Source organism: Falco peregrinus, chromosome Z, assembly GCF_023634155.1.
Source record: "Falco peregrinus isolate bFalPer1 chromosome Z, bFalPer1.pri, whole genome shotgun sequence".
In the NCBI taxonomy this organism is placed as follows: domain Eukaryota; kingdom Metazoa; phylum Chordata; class Aves; order Falconiformes; family Falconidae; genus Falco; species Falco peregrinus.
In genome coordinates, this window is record NC_073739.1 from 41,953,771 (window position 1) to 41,975,249 (window position 21,479).

Genomic DNA, 21,479 nt, shown 5'->3' on the forward strand with positions numbered 1-21,479 from the left:
ATGAAGTGTGCAAATCAGGAAAAACTCAGCTTATGAAAGCTGTAACCTGTTCCCCCAAAAGCCATCCGTAGCTCTTTGAGGATTAACAGCTGTAGGGATCATTCTTGCAACTCTCTGAAGGAGCAATCTGTATTCACAGAAGTAATCTGTTGGACTTTTAACACCACCACAGAATTGCTTGTGCAAGACACAGAATATGAACATTAGGATCCCTTGGGTCAAAACCTACAGCATTCATTTCCAAAACCAGCAGGATTTAGTTCCCATCTCCTGTTTCATCATATAAGCTCCCTGTAACAGAGAAATTTGCCTTGATCAGTGGCTGAGCAGTCCTTTTCTTCCACTGTTTTATTTTGTGTCACACACACCAAGGGAGTTAGGCACATCACAGGCAGGATGCTGGATTGAGTCATGATGGCCCTCCACATACACTTGTGTGAAAGAAAGAATTATGACCTAGTAAGAGCAAATTACAAGTCTTTATCTTGTTCACTGTAACTTTACAGCTGCAGCTACAATTTGTTCTAAAAGAAGCAGCCTTTCAAAGTGGCATCTCCTTCTCTACATGCCTGGTGAATATCTCCTACTTCACCCTATCCTGAACTTTTCATCCCTTTATGTTTTAATTTACAAGAGTGCTAACAACAGGACACTTGTTCGTCAGATTTAGAGGAAGTTCCTCAGAAGCCTTTTATGGCACCAGTCTCCTCTCTGATTCCCCTTCCAAGACCCGTCTTTCTGATACTCCACCTATGTATTCTAGCCACTTACCAACAGAATTATTCCATTTTATCACTGTTTTTTCTCTCTTCAAGCTCTGATTTTTCCCCTCTGGTTTCTTTCCCTCACTTCCCCCACGTCTGTTTACCTCACTTCATTGCAGTCTCTACTCGCATAACTTTAGTTCTTCTATCCCTACACTCCAACTGTTTCCCAAGCCCACGACACTCCACCTCAATTTTGTATCCACCCCTCCCTCCCTCCCTCTCTCTCAACCTGTCCCTCATCACACATTGCCTCCATACCTCAAATACCACTCAGTGTAACCTTCACACCATCCATTTTTCCCATGTCTGCCTCACTCCCAGTATCCTTCCCCTGCTTTTACTACCAGAACACTGTACGGGCACTGTTTAACTTGTATTAAAAACATGAATATATTCACTCCTGATTCACATCAGCCAGTTGTTTTGCCTCTAAGTGCTATTTCTTTGCTTCATTAAACTTCATTTCCATAATTCTTGTCACGTATTTGTAACATTTGATTCTCTCTGTCCCAAATCCTTTTGTATTTATGTTTCTGCCCAGGAGCAAACCAATTTCTTGAGAAACATTAGCAACACACACTGTTCTCCTTCAAAATGTTTGTAAGCACTCACTCTATCCATGGCCAAAAAGCTGTTCACCTGAGATGGACAGATTCAAGACTGACTTGATTTCTCCTTCCAAATAAGCATGTTACTGGCAGCAGACAAACTCCAAGAAACTGGGAGCAGAGTATGCCTTCAAAACTGCAGTTATTTCCTTTTTTGCATGCTTCCTGAAGCATGCTCACACTTAAATTTGCAGCCTGGGGACAGGGGCAAAAATTAGTCCATTTCTCCAGTAACAGCTCAGAAAAAAATTGGAGAACCTCAAGCTTAACACTGTGCACCAGTCTGAGTCCTGTACCTATTTTTTTGAGGTCACAACTACAAAATATAGAACCTACAGCCAAGTACACACTAACAATGGCTTTTTCACAGGGACCAGATACAGCCAATGAAGAAACAGGGACTTCAGAACCAACACATCTATGCAGGGCATACAGCAGCTAGCCAGTCTCTCCATCGGAGTGCTCAGCAACCGCCAAGTTATGAAAGAAAATTCCAGTGAGCAATGTTCCCTGGGCTGTAAAGAAAATGATTATACCAACTTAATCATCAACAAAACATACCTAAGGGGCATAACCTCTTTCTGTGGCACTGGGATTTTCTTTTCTCATTTCTCACATATCAAAGTTTACCCGAAAAGGTTGGAGATTGGAAGGCTGGTGTTGCAATACTGGGATCAGCATTTTGGACAACTTCTGACTGTGCTATGAGGTCCTGGAGAGCAATCTCCCCCTCCTCCGCAGCCCCTGCCCTCCCAAAGCTCCTGCAGGCCTTCTGTAGTCCCACATATTAGCAAAGAATGCACAAGATGACCAAAATTTTGCAATGTATACTAATACAGAAATTTTGCTTGATGGAACAGATGATAAAATGCAGTATTGAAACAATCAGCAAATACATGTTTAACAATGCTTCATTACCAAATGACTATATAAAGCACAATGTAACTCAAAGAATTTGAGAAAATAAAAATATTCTTCAATAGCCCACCATAAGCATAGCAGCTGCAGGGCCAATATAAGAATACGAGAGACAGGCTTCATTTGAAGATCTGTAGAAGGTTGTATTTTCACTAGATCACATACTTAATACAAACACCAGTTTTGTGTTAAGTCATCTCAGAATAAAATATTTTAAAGCTGAAGGGAAGAGGCTATTTTGACCTCTACATTGTTTTAAAAGATATACTTGACCTTCTTGAAGCCCTGGAATTAAAGTTTCTCTGCATTTAAGCATTTAGCATTGCTGCTTTCTTTGGATCAGAATTTCATTTCTAACCATCAGTGGACCTCTACCTTCAACAGAACAAACTTCAAAGTCTTGTTCTTCCATTCCAGCCAAAAATAAGCTTTATTTTAAGAAATGACAACTTACAGATCAGACAAACCCAGATGGCGAAAAGGCTTCTTGGACAAACTTGAGAGTTTGTTTCTGGATAAATTGCTGTGGAAAAAGAAAGATTGAACGAATTAGAATTGCTTCTTCTTGCACTGAAATAGTTTGCGTCTCTTAAAAAAACATTAAGAACTCAAACCAGCTCTAAAAAGCCCTTATTCTTTTGACTTCCATTGTAAAGAAATGGTGCTCAGCTTTGGTTTATGATTTGATGGGTTTCAAGGGTTTGAATCCAGTCTGCATATAAAGTCAAATACACTCAAAATCAAACTCAGCGAGGATCAGTATTTTCACTTTTAGCACTTCTGTTCATTGCAGAAAAGCAGCAGATTTAATTGTGTTTCAAAAGTATTTTGTAAAGTCCAGGTGTTAATTACATGCTCAATTTATTCATAAGTGAAATGGGTGGATCCCTTTCTTTGATGCTGCACCAAACTCTGTACTCACATAAGCCCTCTTTGCATGCTAGCACACATCCACATCAGAGCCTTTTAGTTATTCTTTTCAAATTGCATATACAATATGCACCCACGTGGAAGATCAAAAGGAAAACTGTAAAATGCCTATATTAGGCTTTTTTATGTCAATTAAGCATTTATGGTTTCCAGTGGTAATTAAGTGAAAGGTCCTCTCCCATTACGCGGAGCAAAGAAATGTTCACCTGCATCAGAAATACTCCTCCCCTCCCAGACTGACAAAATTGCCTTCTCCACCCCAAAGTGAAATAATGCTGCTTTTATACAGTCTTACCAGTCCACCAGTTAAAAAGATAGTGAGAGCAGTAAACTGTGTAACTGCCAGCATACAGTGCAAACCAATGTGATGAGCCAAAATACCACCAGTTTCATGCAGTATTATAGAGGTGCCACAGGGGCTCTACAGTTAAAGTTGGATTGCATTTAAAACCAGGGATTAAATATCTTTTTTTTTTTTTTCCCCACTCTGACTAAAGAACACAGTGTTTACTTCCCGAACTTTCAATCCTTGATCTCCAAGGACAAGATAATTTTCAGAGAAATTACAAGTTGGTTCTTCCACAAATGCTTAGAAGAGAATCTTTAAGAGATTTTATTTCCTGTACTTCCTTCTTGATGCCTTCTGGCAAACAACAGCCTGAAGTTTATAAATTGACTGGTCCTGATGTGTGAGAACAAAACAGATGAGCCACTGTTACATTAGTCAGGTGAACTGGACTTCCCTGTGGTAGGTGCTGGTGGAAACATCTCATGGACCCTGATCAGATATATCAAAATAAAAGTACAATTTGCACCCAGGACGGAAGTCATGTTTAAGTAAAAACTGACACTATGATTTTTTCCCTAATACATATAAGCCACACGTTGGGAGGTTGAAAGGAAGAAGTTGACTCCTCTTAAGGACCTGGGCTTCCGTCTCCAGCGCCAAGGCAATGTGAAGCACACCAAACTCCATCCCTTTTCACTTGCCATGTAGGAGGACCCCTCCAGTTCTGACATGGCCAAGCAACACATGAGCACATGCAGATGCCCCTGTGGTATTACAAAATGAGGCATGCACCTGCTTTTCTGACCTGTACATCAATTAAATCCCACCTTTCCCAAAAGACAACCAGATAAACAGCGGGCTTTACCTGCAGACAGGTGCCCATGCCACTCCCTACTCTACTGGGAAGCAACATATTCCAGGTCATGTGATGGCCAGGTTTGACTCATGGTTTCCAGACAGCATAGGACCCTGCTCCTCCATATCAGGAGAACTCCCTAACCATCAGACAGTGGGTTCCTCACGGAAATCTTTGTCCAGCTGAGGCCATTTGATTTTGTGTGATCTTCCCTGGAAGCCTAATAGGACAGCCAGACTCCAACTCTGATTCCAGACAAAGGCAAATCAAAGGGGATTTGAAACCCTCTACCACCAACAACTTCTTAACAGTATCACAGTACAAATCTGAAAACGGACCACAAACATCTCACGTAAGACCCCAGCCATCCTCTGAGATAGTACTTCTCTCTTTTTCGTTTTAAGAAAGTAACACCTTTAAATAAAATTTTCAAGCCTATATTAAAAACATAAAGACTGATTCTGGGAGACACTTGACTATTAGCAACTCAGAATGGATGTAACAGCCCACCTACTTCATGCGCAGGACTGAAGTTCCAGCTTTCCTAAGGGTTTCCTCCTGGCTGCTTACATGTTTCCTTCCTCAGCTTACTCATGGTCATCTAACTCACACCATCTCTTTGTGAGGTGCTGAACTGCCTGCCTCAGAGCTATGAGCTCGATCAGACAACAGACTGCAAGAAGCAGGTGCTGCCATAGCCGTATCTTCTTGTCATTTAGCTTCAGGCCAGTCATTGCTTTTGGAGGATTATTGCAAACTTTAGGCAGCAGAATAGCCAAATTTACTGCCCAAATTTCACCAGGTATGTTACTTTCTGAACACTTTGTGCAGGTGCAGGTAGCAATGACTCCACGTGAGCCAGTGAAAAAATGGGACTGATAATTTAAATAAAACTATCAAAAGAACAGAGAGTCATTATCTTGTTTTTAACAACTCAAATTTTCAAAAACCAAAAGCACCCTGATAGTATTAATTATCTCTTCACATTTTTACCCATTGTGCTTGATATGCACCAGGAAAAGGAAGTAAGAACAGTAAGAGGAGTAATTAAAAATTCCTGTGCCTCTATTCTTGATCATGGGTTGAAACCTTTCAGTGCTTCCAAGACTGTAGCCTTTTCTCTCATGTAGTTTAGTGCTTTAAGGTTTTTCCAAGTTGACAAGTAATTCAACAGAAATTTTTCAGATCACTGTTACAGATTTATCACCTTAAACAATACTGTGACAGCAAATGTAGTTCTCATAAACTAGAGCACTTTATATTGTTTATAGAGATGCCTGCTGCAGTCTCTTTAATTCCTGTTAAGTGAAAAAATCACTACCAGGCTTATTCCAGAGTAATTAAGGACCACACTTCCACTTCCATGGAAAGACATAACATAAATTAGTTGCCCAATTCAACGACACATAAAAAGATCATGGCGAGCAGCCCCAAGAAGATCCATATTTTGGATATTTTATTCAAAAAACCCAAAAGTCTGGAGTACAGAGCCTGACTCCAAAGCTATACCTAAGGAGAAGACCCAAATTCAGTCCAAAGCGAGCCCATGATTTACATGCAAGTATCAAGCTCACCTTAAACTTGCTAGCCCTAATTCAGCTAAACGCAACCTGTGGCTATGTGAGAAATGCAAAAGCAGCCTGAGAAACTGCGTAAATACTCACATAGCTAGCAATATGGGCACAGCTCTACCACATATAGCACTCCTGGCAAGAAGAGGGAAGAAGGAAGAGGAGAGAACAGATCTAAGGAGAACTAGGGGAAAAGGTCAAGAAATGGCCATTTTGCTATGCTCAGCCTCTCTCCACTGCCTGCTATACCTATGGCTGGAGCCAGGCCAATGTGCAAGCAAGGGAAAATCTGTAGCAAGGTCTCAAATGGTTTCATTTGTCTGCCTTATCCCAAACCTGAACAGTGCAGAGATACAAACACATCTTAATACCTAGAGCTGTACATATTCTACACTCACAAATCTGTGGTTTAGCGATGCAATTATACACAGCCTGGCATATAACAGTAGCTATTTTTTAACATTTTTGGAAATAGCCACTTGCTGTGTCATGTATTTTTTTTTTGTTTAAAGGTACTAATGCTATAGCATGCATGTGTATCACACAGGTCTATTAAAATTACCGTTAGCAGCAGATAATCTTAGAAATTACAGCACTACTAAACTAGGACTGTTTACTGGCTTGTTAAATACAACTGTTGACTAATTTGAGTCTAAGGTCAATAAGAATACCAGAGTTAGATGAGCAAGCCTATTAATTACATTTTAGTAATATCTATTAGAGCATTTATTTTCCTGGGGTTTATGTTATTATTCAAATCTTCTCATTATACATAACTCTGGAAAGATATCTGGGCTACAGAAGTTTGGCCAAGAAGATAAGGTAATGATAAAAAAATGCTTAAGGAAATTTGTGTTAATGAGTTTCTTAAAATCTGATATTCTTGTGTGATTCATAAAATACATATTATGTCTATATAGTAAAGCTCCTTAACTACATAAAAAAGATTTTTCATAGAAGATAAACTGTAATAATATCACTAGCAAAATTAAAACTTATACAGTAACATCAGTCTTCAGAAGTGTTTGGAGTTTCTGTTTTCTTTATGGGACAGTAACAAACTGTTGTTTCAAAGTAAAATGCAAGACTTCTAAAAGACCTGTACCCAGAGGTTACTCTTGCAAAGTGGAACTATTTCAGCTCTTAATACTTTTCACTGTCACAAGCACAACAGGAGCTGCACTTCATTCCCAGTGCAGTCAACAGTTTTATTGCTGATGACAACAAGCAGTGATTCACTAGGACTTTCAGAAATATTTCAGTGTGCATCAAGACCTGCCAGAGAAAATAAACATATGTTGTTGGGTTTTTTTTCAGGGATAATAGATCAGCCTCAGCAAAAAATGCCTGCATACTTAACTACTTTGTCATGTACATATAGAGGAGGTGGTGCCACTTAGTATCTTCCATCTTATCTGGGCTTATCCTTAATCCTGTGTCTGTTAACATTACTAAATCCCCACAAAAAGAAAAAACAATATGAAACTGGATAAGCTTTTGGTCCATAATGTAAGTATTGTGGATCAGGATTCCATGTACATCAAACAAACAGATGTCAGTCAGCCTAATTCAACAAGCAGCTTCATGAACTACAGATCTAGTAAAGCCTGCTTACCAACAGATCCATATTCCACGTTTGACTGTGTCTTCCTGCTGAAACTCTTCCCTTGGCTGAAGTATTTTAAGGACATCTTGTCCACATGGGTTCTGTAGTGCCTAGCAGGTCATACAGACACAGTGATACTTTTCCCCTTAAGTGGGTAATCTAGTAGGGTCTCCCTGTTCTGTCCAATGGTCAGTTTTCAGAAAACCTGTTTACCTGTATCAGTTTTGGTTAGAAGAATCACCTGGGACAGAGACACTTCATGACTGCATGAAACCCATTTCCCTAAGGAAACAGGAAAAAAAGCCTATCAAGAGGATCCCACCAATTGTCTCAGTTATCTTTTTCCATGTCTACTTGCCCATACAGCTAGGAAGATCTTCCAAACATCTATTTACCCTGCTTCAGTCAGCCTCTGAGCCTCCTTAAATTATTTGCTTTACAAGCTCCTTGTAGCTCTGTCGCTCTTCTCTGTAATAGCTTCCAAGATGGGTAGATTCAGTGTCCTAATCTATATATAGCATTCCGATAGATGCCTTCCCAGCAGCTCAAGTAACAGGGAAGCGGTATAAAAATCTAACACAAAATTCCTTTTGATCCCAGAATGAATTCGCTTTGCTCTGCTGCATTATATTGAGATTCTGCCCCAGCACAGCCACTAGATCTTTCTGTGCAAATGTGCCTCTCAGCCAGTAAGTTCTTATTGCACATTTCCACAGCCAGCACATATGCACTTGGCTTTATGGAGTTTCATCTTTTACAACCATAGTTCACTGAGAAATTGTTACACAAGTAAACACACAAATTCAGACTAGAAGACACCTCCCTTATATCACTACCTGATGATATTAAAAGCTCTTTACTTTTTTAATGACTATATGAAGTAATATGTAAGCCTAATAGGCTGACAAGGTCTTGTTCACACTCTGCCAGTGATTGTTCCACATCAAGGAGAGCAGTTACTGTTTAGGCAGATACAGACATTCATGTCCACTTCCTTACATGAATTAATTGCCATTCTTTGGAAAACACAGGTGCAGGAAATTATTAAATTTCATTAGCAAAGCAATCAGCCCTGCTCTCCGTTCAACTGTTCTTCCCTATTACAAGAAAGCATCTTCCAAGTCCAAGGCTTGGCCTTATGACTTCCCAGTCTCATTAGGACTTTAACAAAAGCAAGGAGTTAAGTGCTAAATATATCTAACAAGGATAGATGGGCTGAAACACACACCTGAATACTTGGCTAAACCAGGGCTCCTGTGAGGAACTGAGCCTCTCACATGATCTTAATGTTTTGTAGGGCTAGATCCATGGTTTTCCATGTAAGTAGCAAAGTGAGCTACTCCATTTCTGTCCCACCAAAAGACACTGCGGTCCTTCAGGGACGTGTACTTACGCTAAAAAGAAACAAAGCCTTTCATTTTAGCTGATTATTTTTCTTTCTACTTTTATAAATAACTTTGATCAGTTCAGCCTTTGCTAAATCTAAAATGTAAGTAATCTAGAAAAACACAGTCAAGAAGCTGCACAGACACAAACTCTGCCTCCTGAAGTTCATGAACCACAAATTGCATTTGGGTGTGAAAGTAACCTCATTCTTCTATTCTGCTTTGGGTGCATTAGTTCAAATCTTAAGTGACCTTCCAAAGTGTATCTTCTGATCATCCCCAGGACTTACGTGCATAGTCATGTCACAGTCTCTGGGCATATGCACTGGTGAAATTACATTAGATGCGCTCCATGCATGCACCTAACTGCACTGTAGCTGCTAAAACACATTCAGCCCATGGAATCAGATTAGAGCTACTCAAACCTGTCACTGAGTGTGGTGCATAATGTGGACATCACACCCTCGGCAACAGCTCACTCAGCTGACAGAGACACTCTGTGCCACTACTTACCACAGAAGACACAGCCAGAGTCCATTGTTAGGACCAGGACAATGAACCATGGTCTTTTTACCAACTCACATTATGTTCTTATGATCTGACAGTCCCCCACCATGCATGTCCTATGCTCTGCCAGTTCCTTACCATACATGTCTTATGTAGGGTCTATTAACAACAGAAGATCATTACAAATCTCTCTAGTTAAAACATTTTTAATGAAGTAAATGGTAGAAGAGAAAAATAAATTAACAATTACTTAAATTAATACAAATTGGGCCGTTTTGATTTAGAAGGCAGATGCTATTCTTACTCACATGTACTGTAGGTTGACGTTTTTCACAAATGCCTGACGGGACACAAATCTTAAGCCTGAATCCACCACGGTCCTGTGAAAATACATAAAAATCTTAGGATATTCGTTTAACTATAATGGAATTCTTAATTTATAATAATGGTTAAAGTAAGAGTGCAGATGAAATCTCAACAAGGCTGAACTGCAAGATTTACAACTATCCTCTGTAACACAAAAAGTCAGGCCTACACTCTGATGAGGCCTTTATATGCTTCTATAAAAGAAATGAAGAAAAAAAAGATTTATAAAATATACATCTCACATACTCACAGATTTTTAAGTCCAACATAAAATCCAACTTCATTGTCATTGATACTTTCTAAATTTCGCTGGTTTGCGATGTAACTGTTGAAAAAGCAAGACACAAAAAAGTATGAAAGTGGATCCTTCCATGGCTTTGACTGTTTAGAGTTGAAGCACTGATGTCAGAAAGACAGCAGTGATTGCTGACCTACTGCCATTAACACTAAGGTCTAGTTAGAGCATTTATAGAACAAAAGTGCTCCTTAAAATATTCCAAATCATTTAAATGGTACTTTGTGGGACAGGGCTGGAGGAGAAACAGTTGGGTTTTACACAGGGGAAATGAAGCCTTGTTCATCAAGGAAGCAAGTCACCCTGAAGGCACAGTACATAAAGCTGTATTACAGTGTCATCACTTTCCAGGACTCGCTTCCCTACCTCATGGATTTTCGCAATAGCAAAAGGGCCAACCTGAATGGTGGCAGTGGAGTTACCCCCATTTACAAGGAGGAGGGATCAGACTGCCCTAGCCTCTTCTCTCATGTTGATAACTTCATCACTTGTTAAACTGATTTTCTCCATGCCACAAAGTAGCTTCAGTTTTATCTGCAGCGTGTGGCAATGGGAAAACTGAGGAAATGGAGTCTGTACTTCATGATGTTACATACACAAGCAGAAATTAAGAGGAAATGTCACAGTAGACCAAAGCTGAGTCCACTCACATACCATGAATATCTGCCTGAATCCCAAAAGGATGTGGGCATGCAAGCCAGTCCTTTGTATTATGCCCATGTGAGAACTATGAATAACCAGTGACATCCCACAGACTTGAAATCAAAATGTGTTACAGGTAATGCATGGGATGATATATAATCTGTTACCTCTTCTGCAGCAAGAAGAAAAGTTTCACAATGCAAATCATGCATTCTTCTTCTAGGAAGAAGAAATCAGTAGAAACTGCAACTCAAGTAGTGTTATGAGCAGAAAAGTAAGCCTGATGTATGAGATGCCTTGCTAAAGAGTCCATGCACTTCAAAAGAGAACCCCAGTCCCAGAAAAACTTTAAAGAGATTGACCCATATTTTCATGAGAATCCAGAACTCCAGAACAAAGCTGCAAGTTTTCCTAAAAAGGAGTCTTTCTTTGCTAGAATAAAGTCTGTCTCCATTTTAAGCATTTTTATTATTAATATTATTTAAAGGGAAATCTGGTGAATTGGAAAGACAGTGTATTGAATTCCCAAAGGCAACCTATCTCAGCTGGTGTGTGGAAGAAATTCACTGTGTGCCCACATCCCAATAAAAGCTTGAGAATTGCATTTGGGCTCTCCTCCAAAGCTGCAAATCTGACTTGCACTATGCTCTTGCCAAGTACCAGGAAAAGTAAAGCTTCCCCTAATGGGATTCACTCTCTTGGGAAAAAGAAGGGCAGTAAAAAGACAATGTATGATGCTAGACAAAACACATTACTATAGCATCATATGACACCAACTGCTCTGTAGGACTTCTTAGGATAAGGTTAACACGGTGTACCCATTACAAGATAATAGTCCTTCATATTTTATGTTTCCTTCCTTGTTTTTTTAAGGCAATCTGATTTACCCTCTTGGGGTTTATTAATCTTGCGTTGTTGTTGTTGTGGTTGCTGTTTGGTAAATTTACATATTTTGCCAAGTAAAAGCAATGAAGTAGTTTACAAAAGACTGTCAATCCTTCCATTTGAGTGTCCTCCAAGTGAATGACCATACTTCCTCTGAACCTGCCCTGAAGAAGAACTCATGATTTAATTATCACCTTCTCTGTCACTTGGACCTATTAATACTAAAATAAAGTTATGCAAGACGTATGAAGATATGCAAGACGTATGAAGATACCTTCCTCATCCTGCCCTCAGTGTCCAACCAGACAGAGGTAGGGAAAACGTGGAAGAGCAGGAATTGAGGAAAATGGACAGAGAAAAACAGAGGAATAAGAGACTCAGAATAGTAAAAGAGAAGAAACTGAGCAATGACTTGTACTAGCTCAAGATTAAGCCATCAAAAAGCCTCTGACAAACACTGCCAGAATGCAGATCCATCACTTAAACACATTTATCACCCATCTAAATCTGACACTGCAATTTTAATCATAAAAACATTTAACCAGAACCTCCCACTAAAAGAAGTTCCATAACTTGACATAACTTATAGTGTTGCACAGAAATATATTGGTGTATTACATCCTGTGGTAAGCCTCAGCCACTGTAAAATAGCTTAGCTCTGCTGAAGTCAATGGAGCTACCACAGTTTATATCAGACGCAAATCTGAGTATGAGCACAAAATCTACATAAAAAAAAGATCAGTGTTGGCCCATTAGGGAACAAACCAAAAGGATGATATTTTGGAAGAAGTGACATGAATTTATGATCTTTTCTTTCCTTCTCTTACGGCATTCCTTAAAAGAAAAGTGAGGGGGGGCATACTTTACTCTTAGCTGCTGCTAGTTTCTTTATGGTGAATGATTTATGATTCCAGTTCCTAACAGAAAGACCCAAAAGAAACCACTGATTTTCCATAGCTATACCTTTGAGTAGGGACCTAGAAGAAATGGCTAAGTGCAACTAACTCAAAACAATAACTGCTCTGCAATGCATTTGTAAAAACACTCTCTGTACAAAACATGACAGTAAAGTGAATTTCATGCAGTTGGAAATCCTTGAAGAAATAGTGGACAGATGTAATTTACCATAAGCAGGTCATGTCCTCTTATGCTTAACAAGTCTGTTTTAAGTTAAGCCTCTGCAGCTATTTCATAGCAGTGAGAAAGAAAGGAGTGCAATGATGTAGCTATACACTGTAAGGGGACGTTGTTCTTTTTAATTTAGAGGGAGGTTTGCAATAAAACCTATCCCTAACTGAAGTCTATTTTTACCTTTTTCACAACTACTCTACCTTGATGTAACTTATCATCAAACATTAATACACTAAAAGCTCTGACTTGTGGTGGGAGACACTGAGAAATGTAATTTGCGTGCCTGGCCTTAAGAATATCCACCCTGTTCTTTAACTGAACATTTTTACTGTAGCACAGAAGAAAAACATCCTGACTCACGGCTGGCTGAAGTCACGTGAGGGGCTTGGAAGCTCCCGCTGCACACCACAGCAAAGTGTAGCAATGCCAAAACCTGGCTGGATAGCACCCAGTCACATCACACGTATCAGCTCACAAACACAGATTTCTGCCTACAATACTATTTGCTTGATTATACTATAGCATTCTGCCTCTCCTCCAGTGAGTCATCAGTAAACAATATTTGTTTTCAGATCTTTAATTTCATCTCCCCTTTGTAAACTACTGATTAATTCTGATAAAGGCATTCAAGAATCACACACCTACTGACTGCACATTGCAATCTACGATAACATGCTCATCTCAGCACACTTCAGCAGCTACTGAATGTCACACACTCATACTTCACCACTTCTGCAACATTCTGGAAAGGATATTTAAAGATCCTATTGTAAGAGAGTGAACTCCTCCAAATAAGCTCTCCTTCAAGAAGGAGGTCTTCACTTCTGCTTGTTACACATGAAGGACTACAGTCCGTATAAGGTCAGTGAAGCAACCCCTGAACTGCAGCAGCATGAAGAGAAAGCAGATTCTGCTCTTTAAAGCAGTCTAGATTAATTTGTGCCTCAGTAGCTCAAAAGAGGATTTCACTCTAACTTTCAAATATTTCCCTTAACCTGAAAAAAAAAAAAACTGGTCAGCAGAAGTACACCTTCCTAACTTACTTCATTTACTTTATTTCCTCTGTATTAATGTATGTTAAGGTATACCACTCCATCTGGAGCTATAAAGACATGCTGGAAAACTAGAGCACACTTGTCTTAACAACATAGATGCAAGCAAATAACACTGTAATTCAGCTCCAGAAGTCTTTCTGTTGCCAGAAAACTCCCTTTATGGGAAACATATTTTTTTAACACTCCAAAAAAATAAATCAATTATATGTCTAGCTCTGAATCATACAGCTGGGAAAAATTTTTTAAAATTAATGAACATTCCCTGGTGAAATATTTCTGAACTTTGGGAAAACTTTATACTCTGAGTTATTTTTCCACTAAATCTTTAGGGAATAAGGCAGCATACTTCAGACATTGAACTGTGAGTAGATGAATTACCATTTAATGACAGGTCACGTATGTCCCTGGTCTACACTACTGTGAGAGCTACACGGTAACACTGACAATTAAAACACTGCCAAGTTCTCTAGGGCTGTATGTTCTTACAAACTCGAACGTCAGATCAGGTTAATCAAAAGGTATGCTAAAACTTTCAACATTTTCAACACACCTGGGCTGATTCATGGTTATGCATCAAAATCAAGCAACATTTGTAAGCTTGACACAATACTCGATGAAATTGGGCAGATTCAAATGAGTTTCACTTGCAACCCCTCTGAAAACAAATTTTAAATAATGCTCGAGGGGTGTGAACTCACATAGTTTGAAAACGAAGCATGGAGATACATAATGTTGCGTATCAGGAATGCCAGGTTTCAGACAGATGTAGGGACCTCTGCTCAACCAGGAAATCTTTCTACGTAGGACCAAGCTTCCCCTAGGAAGGAAACTCTTTAACAGCAAGCAAAGAGCATGATCTACATACCTACAAGTGGCAAGTTCCCTAAAAGTATACAGGCTTGCTCCAATTATTTTATTCTATTTTGCTGTCTCCATCTGGTACCATCAGTGTCAGATTTCACGAGGCCAATCTCAAGAAGAACTGCTGCTGCTAGAAGCATGCCATAATTTAGGAAAGAGGCAGTGTGTTGAGTTACTCCATGGTGGACTTACCTAGCACTGAACAATTTTACAAGCAGGTGCTCAACTCCTTGGTTGTCTGGTGTCTCCTGACAAGTTCTGAGCAAGTGCTGTCGTGGTATTATTTTTTTTAAACTGTGAATCATTCTTTATTTCACAAAGAGTGAAAAACTGATTGCCACCACCATAGGCTCCTTAAGTCATACTTCAGTTTTTTGGTTTTTTTCCCTCCCATTTATTTAACCATGAGTCAGAGAAGACTACAGGAGGTAGCTCTCCACGTGCCAGTACAGCAGCCCTGGAGCTGATATAATTAACTCTGGGATCTTTCTTCACAGCCACAGGCACGCACATTTTTTAAGTAAACCCTTCACTACGCACATCCCAAATTCAGGTAATGTGCTGCTCAGGGCAATGTGGAATTCAGCATCTCACAGCCAAGGTCACAGATCACCGTTACCTTCAAGAATTCCCTATTCTTGATGTGTGGCTGCATCAACTGCCAGGAAACAGTGGGGCTCAGGCATTCTGCTCTGTGCCAATATACTATCATTATCCAATTAGTAGTATCCAATTAGTAGCACACAGGTGTCATTGCAAATTGCTTCTCCAAAGCCATTATCCTGAACACTTAGTGCCAACGCACCAGCTTAAAGCAGGAGAAAGCAGGAATTCAGTGGAGATCCCAATCTTGTTTTGGCACTGCAGGAGCAGATCCATACTCTTGCTTACGACTACAGCTCCCTGGGAAATGGAAAGCCCATGGTCTGCCAGACAACCTTAGCTCCCTGTTTACAGTATGCAATCATGAATGCAAAAGTAAAAATAAATGAACATGTCTGCAATGCAGAGTTTAAGGAAATGGTTACTATATTTAGAGGCAGGGAAAACGAAACATAATGCACCCTTGGGCTTACTTACGTTTCTAGTTTGGCTTTAAGGTGTTTGCACTAATATCTTCAAATAGCAGACTACCCAATCAAGCAAACTCTCAAGATGTTTCATGCAGCTTTCCAGATGTAAGAATCATGCCCTTGACGAGCTCCACCTTCAGCATTACTTTCCCCAAAATGCATGCAAAGCTTATTTAAGTATTTTCTCCGTTCAGAGACCTGTCCTCCCCCTTGAGCTCCTTGAAGTTTGTACATTTGATATTTCAACAAGACATCAATTTTTGACATTTCTCCAGAGGAGAACTGACAGCTACAGTCTAGCTTTTCCTTAGCAAAGATATTTTGGAAATATTTATTTTTTTTATATAGTCAGAAAGAAGTATCAGCTGGCCAGATAATAACCTATTTATTTTAAAAGGTATGTCTTAATCACTGACCTTATGCATATCTATAAAACACATTTAATCCACTGTGTATGAAATAATCTCTGCCAGCTGTTAGGAAGAAGTTTAAACTCCTGTACAGTCTCTTTATAGTATGTACACTAAAGACCGCACATTAAATTACACAAAAAAAGGAGAGTAGTGAATATGGCTTTTCATTAGCTCTCAGCAGAAAGCAGACAAAAGACTAATTAATTAATTATAATAATGATCCTAATAATTCTAATAATAATTATAATTATTATTTGGCTTGCAAGGACGAAAGAGCATCTCAAAGGAAAAAATAAATATAAATACATGTAACATTTCTTTCTCCTACAGAACCACCTAGTGCAGTTACTTTTCAAAGATTAGTAACACAACCACTCTTTTTCAGCATTTGCATACACCACCTCTGTAGCTGTCACTGTCCTTGACACAATTGGAAACAGCAGAACATCAGTTCCATAAGATTGCCTCTAACCATCCTTTATATGGATTTTTTTAGGTCCTTCAGTGAATCAAAACATTAAGGCATCTTGGTTAATGTCGAAACTAAATTCTCTTCTTACCAGGCACCCATGCTCATGCAGTGACTTTGTGGAAGGGATGTCTTAAAGTGAGTGTCCTGGTTTCAGCTGGGATAGGGTTAATTTTCTTCTCAGTAGCTGGTGCAACGCTGTGTTTTGGATTCAGTATGAGAATAATGTTGATAACACACAGATGGTTTTAGTTGCTGCTAAGTAGTGTTTATACTAAATCAAAGACTCTTCAGCTTCTCAGGCCCTGCCAGCGAGAGGGTGCAGAGGCACAAGAAACTGGGAAGGGACACAGCCAGGACAGCTGACCCAAATTGGCCAAAGGGATTTTCCATACCATACATCATACTGAGTATATATGCTGGGAGGAGTTGGCTGGGTAGGTGGATCGCTGCCTGGGGACTGGCTGGGCACTGGTCAGTGGGCGGTGAGAAACTGTACTGTGCATCACATGGGTTTTTTTCTTGAGTTTTATTTCCCTTTATCTTTTTGTTATCTCCCTTTCCAATAGTCATAGTTGTAGTAGTAGTAGTAGTAGTAGTCACTTTATTGCAATTGTTAAACTGTTCTTATCTCAACCCACTGGTTTTACCTTTTCCCAAATCTCTTCCTTCCCACTGAGGGGCGGAGCAAGCAAGCAGCAAAGTGGTACTTACTTGCCAGCAGGGGTTAAACCATGACAGTGAGTTCCGCATCCTTCAAAGCTGGGTAAGCACTTGTTGACACAAGCCAGCGCTTCACAATGTTTTAAGTCTTTTTCCTATCTCCAGGTTTTGACACGTTCAGTATTCCCTGACTCTTTGACTCAGTGTAAGAAATTCCCTCTGAGTTTCCCTCTCAGGTCAGACTTCCCCCTACATATATTATTTCCACTGTTTGACATTAATACCTGGCTTTATTCAGTTTAACATTACTTGCTTTTGGAACATCAAATATTCTGTTCAATTTGCTCTGATATTCACTGGATCGTTGAGACATATGTCCGTAAGTGATACACTGTCCACTGCATGCAGTACACCTCATGCCAAATACAGATCTAAAGGTAGTACTTCCAAATGATGGAGTGAAACTGCAAAACTTGAAGCCATCTATCCATGAAAATCCATCTACATCCTGTTAATGCATTAAATTTGCTGAATAATTTGACTCTTGACATCTTAAACAATATTGCCCTTTCCATAAGCCAGCAAAATTTTTCTTTCTTCTGTTTTTATTTAAGCCTTTAGAGTCTACATATGGTCATGATCTCTTCCCTTTTTCTCTGCAATTATTGCATAGAAAACTCAATTGTTAGATGCTTCTCCATTCCTCAAAAGATACCATCTCCTGCTGTGGTTTACACTTGATTTCCTAGCCTCTTTCCCAAGACCTGTGAAACATCTTGTGTATCCCTCACCACACATCTGTGTATTCTCCAAGACATATCTTGTCTTTTAATGGAAGACATACATAAATACAACTTCACAGGTTATCAAATCATTCCAAAAGGGTTATACATTGTCTTTTTGACTTTCCATGATGTTGGCTCTCTTGATGTTTACCTCAGTCTTCTAGGCCCTGAACAGGTTGCTGCCTTATGTATGTTTATTATTTATATTTAACCAATGCCCTTTTCAGAGAGCATTTCCAGACCAAAAAAATTGCTTTTTTCCTGAAGTCTTTCAGAGGCGCTCTTCACTCTTCCACATTTACGTGCTTTTCACAGTTCCTTCTTTCACTTTCGTTTATAACAGTTATTTCTATTCTGTTCTTCATTCTGTATAGTCCATTTCTCCTCATTTTAATTGGCCAATCTTTTGAATTTATAACTTCTTCCATTAGTATTCCTAAAAAAGCTCCTCTTCTTCACTTGAAGAATCCTGTTCTTAAGTAGTTTCTTACCTGCACTGCATATATTAGCATAATGATGTGTTTATTACACTTTCTGCACATTTGTCCATAACCAGAGTATTTCTAATACGCACGCCACTTGCTGCCACTGTTTCCATAACCTTCCATGTTCCTGTACCTGGCCAGTCTGACTTTGGGAAAATTCTCTCTTGCAACGGTACACACCGACAAGCATCCTGTGTCTGTCTTTAAGGTTTCTCTTTGTATTTCTGTTCATTCTGCTGCCTGACATATATGAATTGACTCTTCTAGAGTGAGCTGAGCTTTACTTAAAACCTCCCTCATAGAACCTCCCTCATAGACATCTTTACTGTTATACTTCAGGAAAAAATATGCTCTTTTATAAGCATTCACTTTCCATTTTACATAGTTTCAAGTCTTAGATCATCCTCTCTATCATTTTCCCTTCAAATTAAATTCTCACTCTGCAGGTACCTTTTTCATAAGGTGACATCTTTTGCTACAGTAGGCTTCAAACTTCTATACTATTTCTGCAAAGCTGCCTTCCCCTTTACCCACCACTATTTTCATAGCATTCTGCATTTACCTTTACAGCTATTGCCCCTGCCACTGCTTAGGAGTAGGGTAGTATTTTTCTCATCCATCAGCCTGCATATAGTTCCCTATAGTTTTCATGTCCACACCATACTGCTGCACACACCTTTCAGCACTCCTCCAAGCTACACAACCTGGCAGCATTCCCCCCACCCCAGGATGTGCGTGTTGAAGGTGTTCACCTGCAACTATACAAGATCAAGCAGACATCTTGATGATACTTCCAGATGTTAGGACTCTCACCTCCTAAACCTTTCACTTCAGATGATACCCAGTGTGACACGCAAAACTGCTTCAAGTTAAACTGTTTGTTAGAAGTTGTAAGAATATGCAGAAGTGCTCTACAGAGGCCAAAAACTATGCATACAACCAGGCCAAGCAAACAGAAGGAACAACTGCCCTGTCTCCATGCAGAGACCCATGGAGGGTTGGGAGAAGCGTTCAGGGCAGGGAAGATGGACAGAGTCTTTCTTCCACCCACACCCACCTCCAGGACAAGTGGTATCTATTTCTGCAGCTGTGCCACCTAGGTCCATGTCCCCCAAATGAAACAAGCTCCATGCAGAAAACATGGTCCAGGATCTGCAGTGCTGTCTGGCACAGAAGTAGTATACAGCACTAATATTTTTCTATTTAGGTGCCTTGATGTCACATGGATTTGTGCTAACTCAAAATGTTTGTAGATCTATTTGAATCTAACCTGAAAAGTTTAACATCTTGTGTATATGTATAAATAAAGAGTGCAATACAGTCTTCAAAAGATAATTACATTGCTGCCACTCTAAACTGTAAAATACTTCAGCATATGCCTAAGTATACTACATAGTTAGTCCCATGAAGACAACACAACTGCTCCCAGCAGAAAAGTACAGCATATGTGTTTACCAGGTGAGGATCACGGTATGCATATTGTGTTCCAAAGCCTGTTTCTAAAACTTACAAAGAGGCAAGACTGGAAGGGGGGAGTAGGAGATGACCGTGCAATAGACTATTCACATGCCTAATGGGAGGGGGGGGCGTGGGGAAGGAATTTCTCCTTCCTGAACTAGACCTACATTCAGCAAATAGATGCACCTGTTTAAAAATAAACAAAAAAAAAACCCCCACACACACAAACAACAAAAAAATGCAACCCATGTCTGTGTGAGGCAGATCTGGAAGATCTGGAAGGACCACAGATCTGGAAGAAATGCTGGAAATAATGCTCCAGTGGTGTCCAGCGGTACCAGGTTCAATTCCTTCTTCTCCTTAAGGGAATATTGTTGACCCCCAGTCTCTTGGAGGATACCATAAAGCAACCTGAGAGGGGGCAGTCTCAACCTTACCTGTTCATGCTGTTCTGATTTTTGCTGTAGTTGAGCATTCAGTGGAGGAGCAGGACCCAGCTGTCTCGCTAGACAAATAAGCATCACAGTTGCTTAGCTAAACAGACTGTCCTGCTCGCTGACCCAAAAGCACATTTAAATGTTCCATGCCAAGTAAGGCGACTCAGACAGGAAGAACCACAGCAAGCTCACATCTGTACACCATACAGGACAGTAGTTAAGATGCTGACATACAAGACCTTGGTTCATACCCATGCTCTGCTTCAGGCAGAGCAGCTCCCCACGTGCACCGCTGAAATGGTTCATCTGGGACCACACAAACATCTTAGTCCACAGTGTGACTCTGCTCACTAAAAGGAAGGTCTTGCTTTTTCCACTCACCCCAGTGAACTAAGTCCCCAGGGTCTTCTCATGCTCAGTGACAGGAGAAGGGTACGCCTCCATTAGATAATTTGCAGCAGAACCCTAATTTAGCCTCCTGAATCACTTCCTGGAAGAAGCCAGCACTCCATTGCTGGCAGGACAGCAGCCAGCTGAGTTCAGCGCCTTCGCTACACAGTTCATAGGGAGTTGCCAGATTTTAAACACTGAGGCCTGGGACAGTCCCAGCATGAGCAGCAAGTCCAGCACATGACACCCACTGCACATGCTGTGAAAAGTCCCCCAGTCCATACCCACTAAGTCTGACATGCCCAGTATGTGCACATGATTTATCCACATATGCCTGCTGTGCTGTCTGGCATTCAGAAAATCAGACAGTTGTTGCAAAAGAGAGGGAAAAGTCACGTCCTATACAATCGTCACATGGAATACAGCATCTGATTGTGCAATGTGGGACATCCACGCTTCACAAGGTATCTGCTGAATATGGCCTTAATTATTTTTACATGTATGGTTAGGAAATAAATAAGGTAAAAATACTTACAGCTAAATCTAAAACTGGAAGATTTCTTTTGGCTCAACTGTCAAACCAAAATGAAAAATAGGTAACTTGCCCAGCCCCAACTACAGCTCTATTGACAGA

General features: G+C 40.0%; 1 protein-coding gene across 2 annotated transcripts in view; it reads right to left on the bottom strand.

Annotated features, from left to right (window-relative positions):
- The window catches only part of NTRK2 (neurotrophic receptor tyrosine kinase 2), a 210,982-nt gene that overhangs the window by 182,489 nt on the left and 7,014 nt on the right, over window positions 1–21,479 (bottom strand). For both annotated transcript variants that reach the window (XM_055791270.1, XM_055791269.1), the window contains exons 2-4: window positions 10,054–10,128; window positions 9,746–9,817; window positions 2,748–2,816 (exon numbers count right to left, since the gene is read on the bottom strand). In XM_055791270.1, coding sequence (XP_055647245.1) covers window positions 2,748–2,816; window positions 9,746–9,817; window positions 10,054–10,128 — 216 coding nt within the window. The remainder of the gene's footprint in view (window positions 1–2,747; window positions 2,817–9,745; window positions 9,818–10,053; window positions 10,129–21,479) is intronic.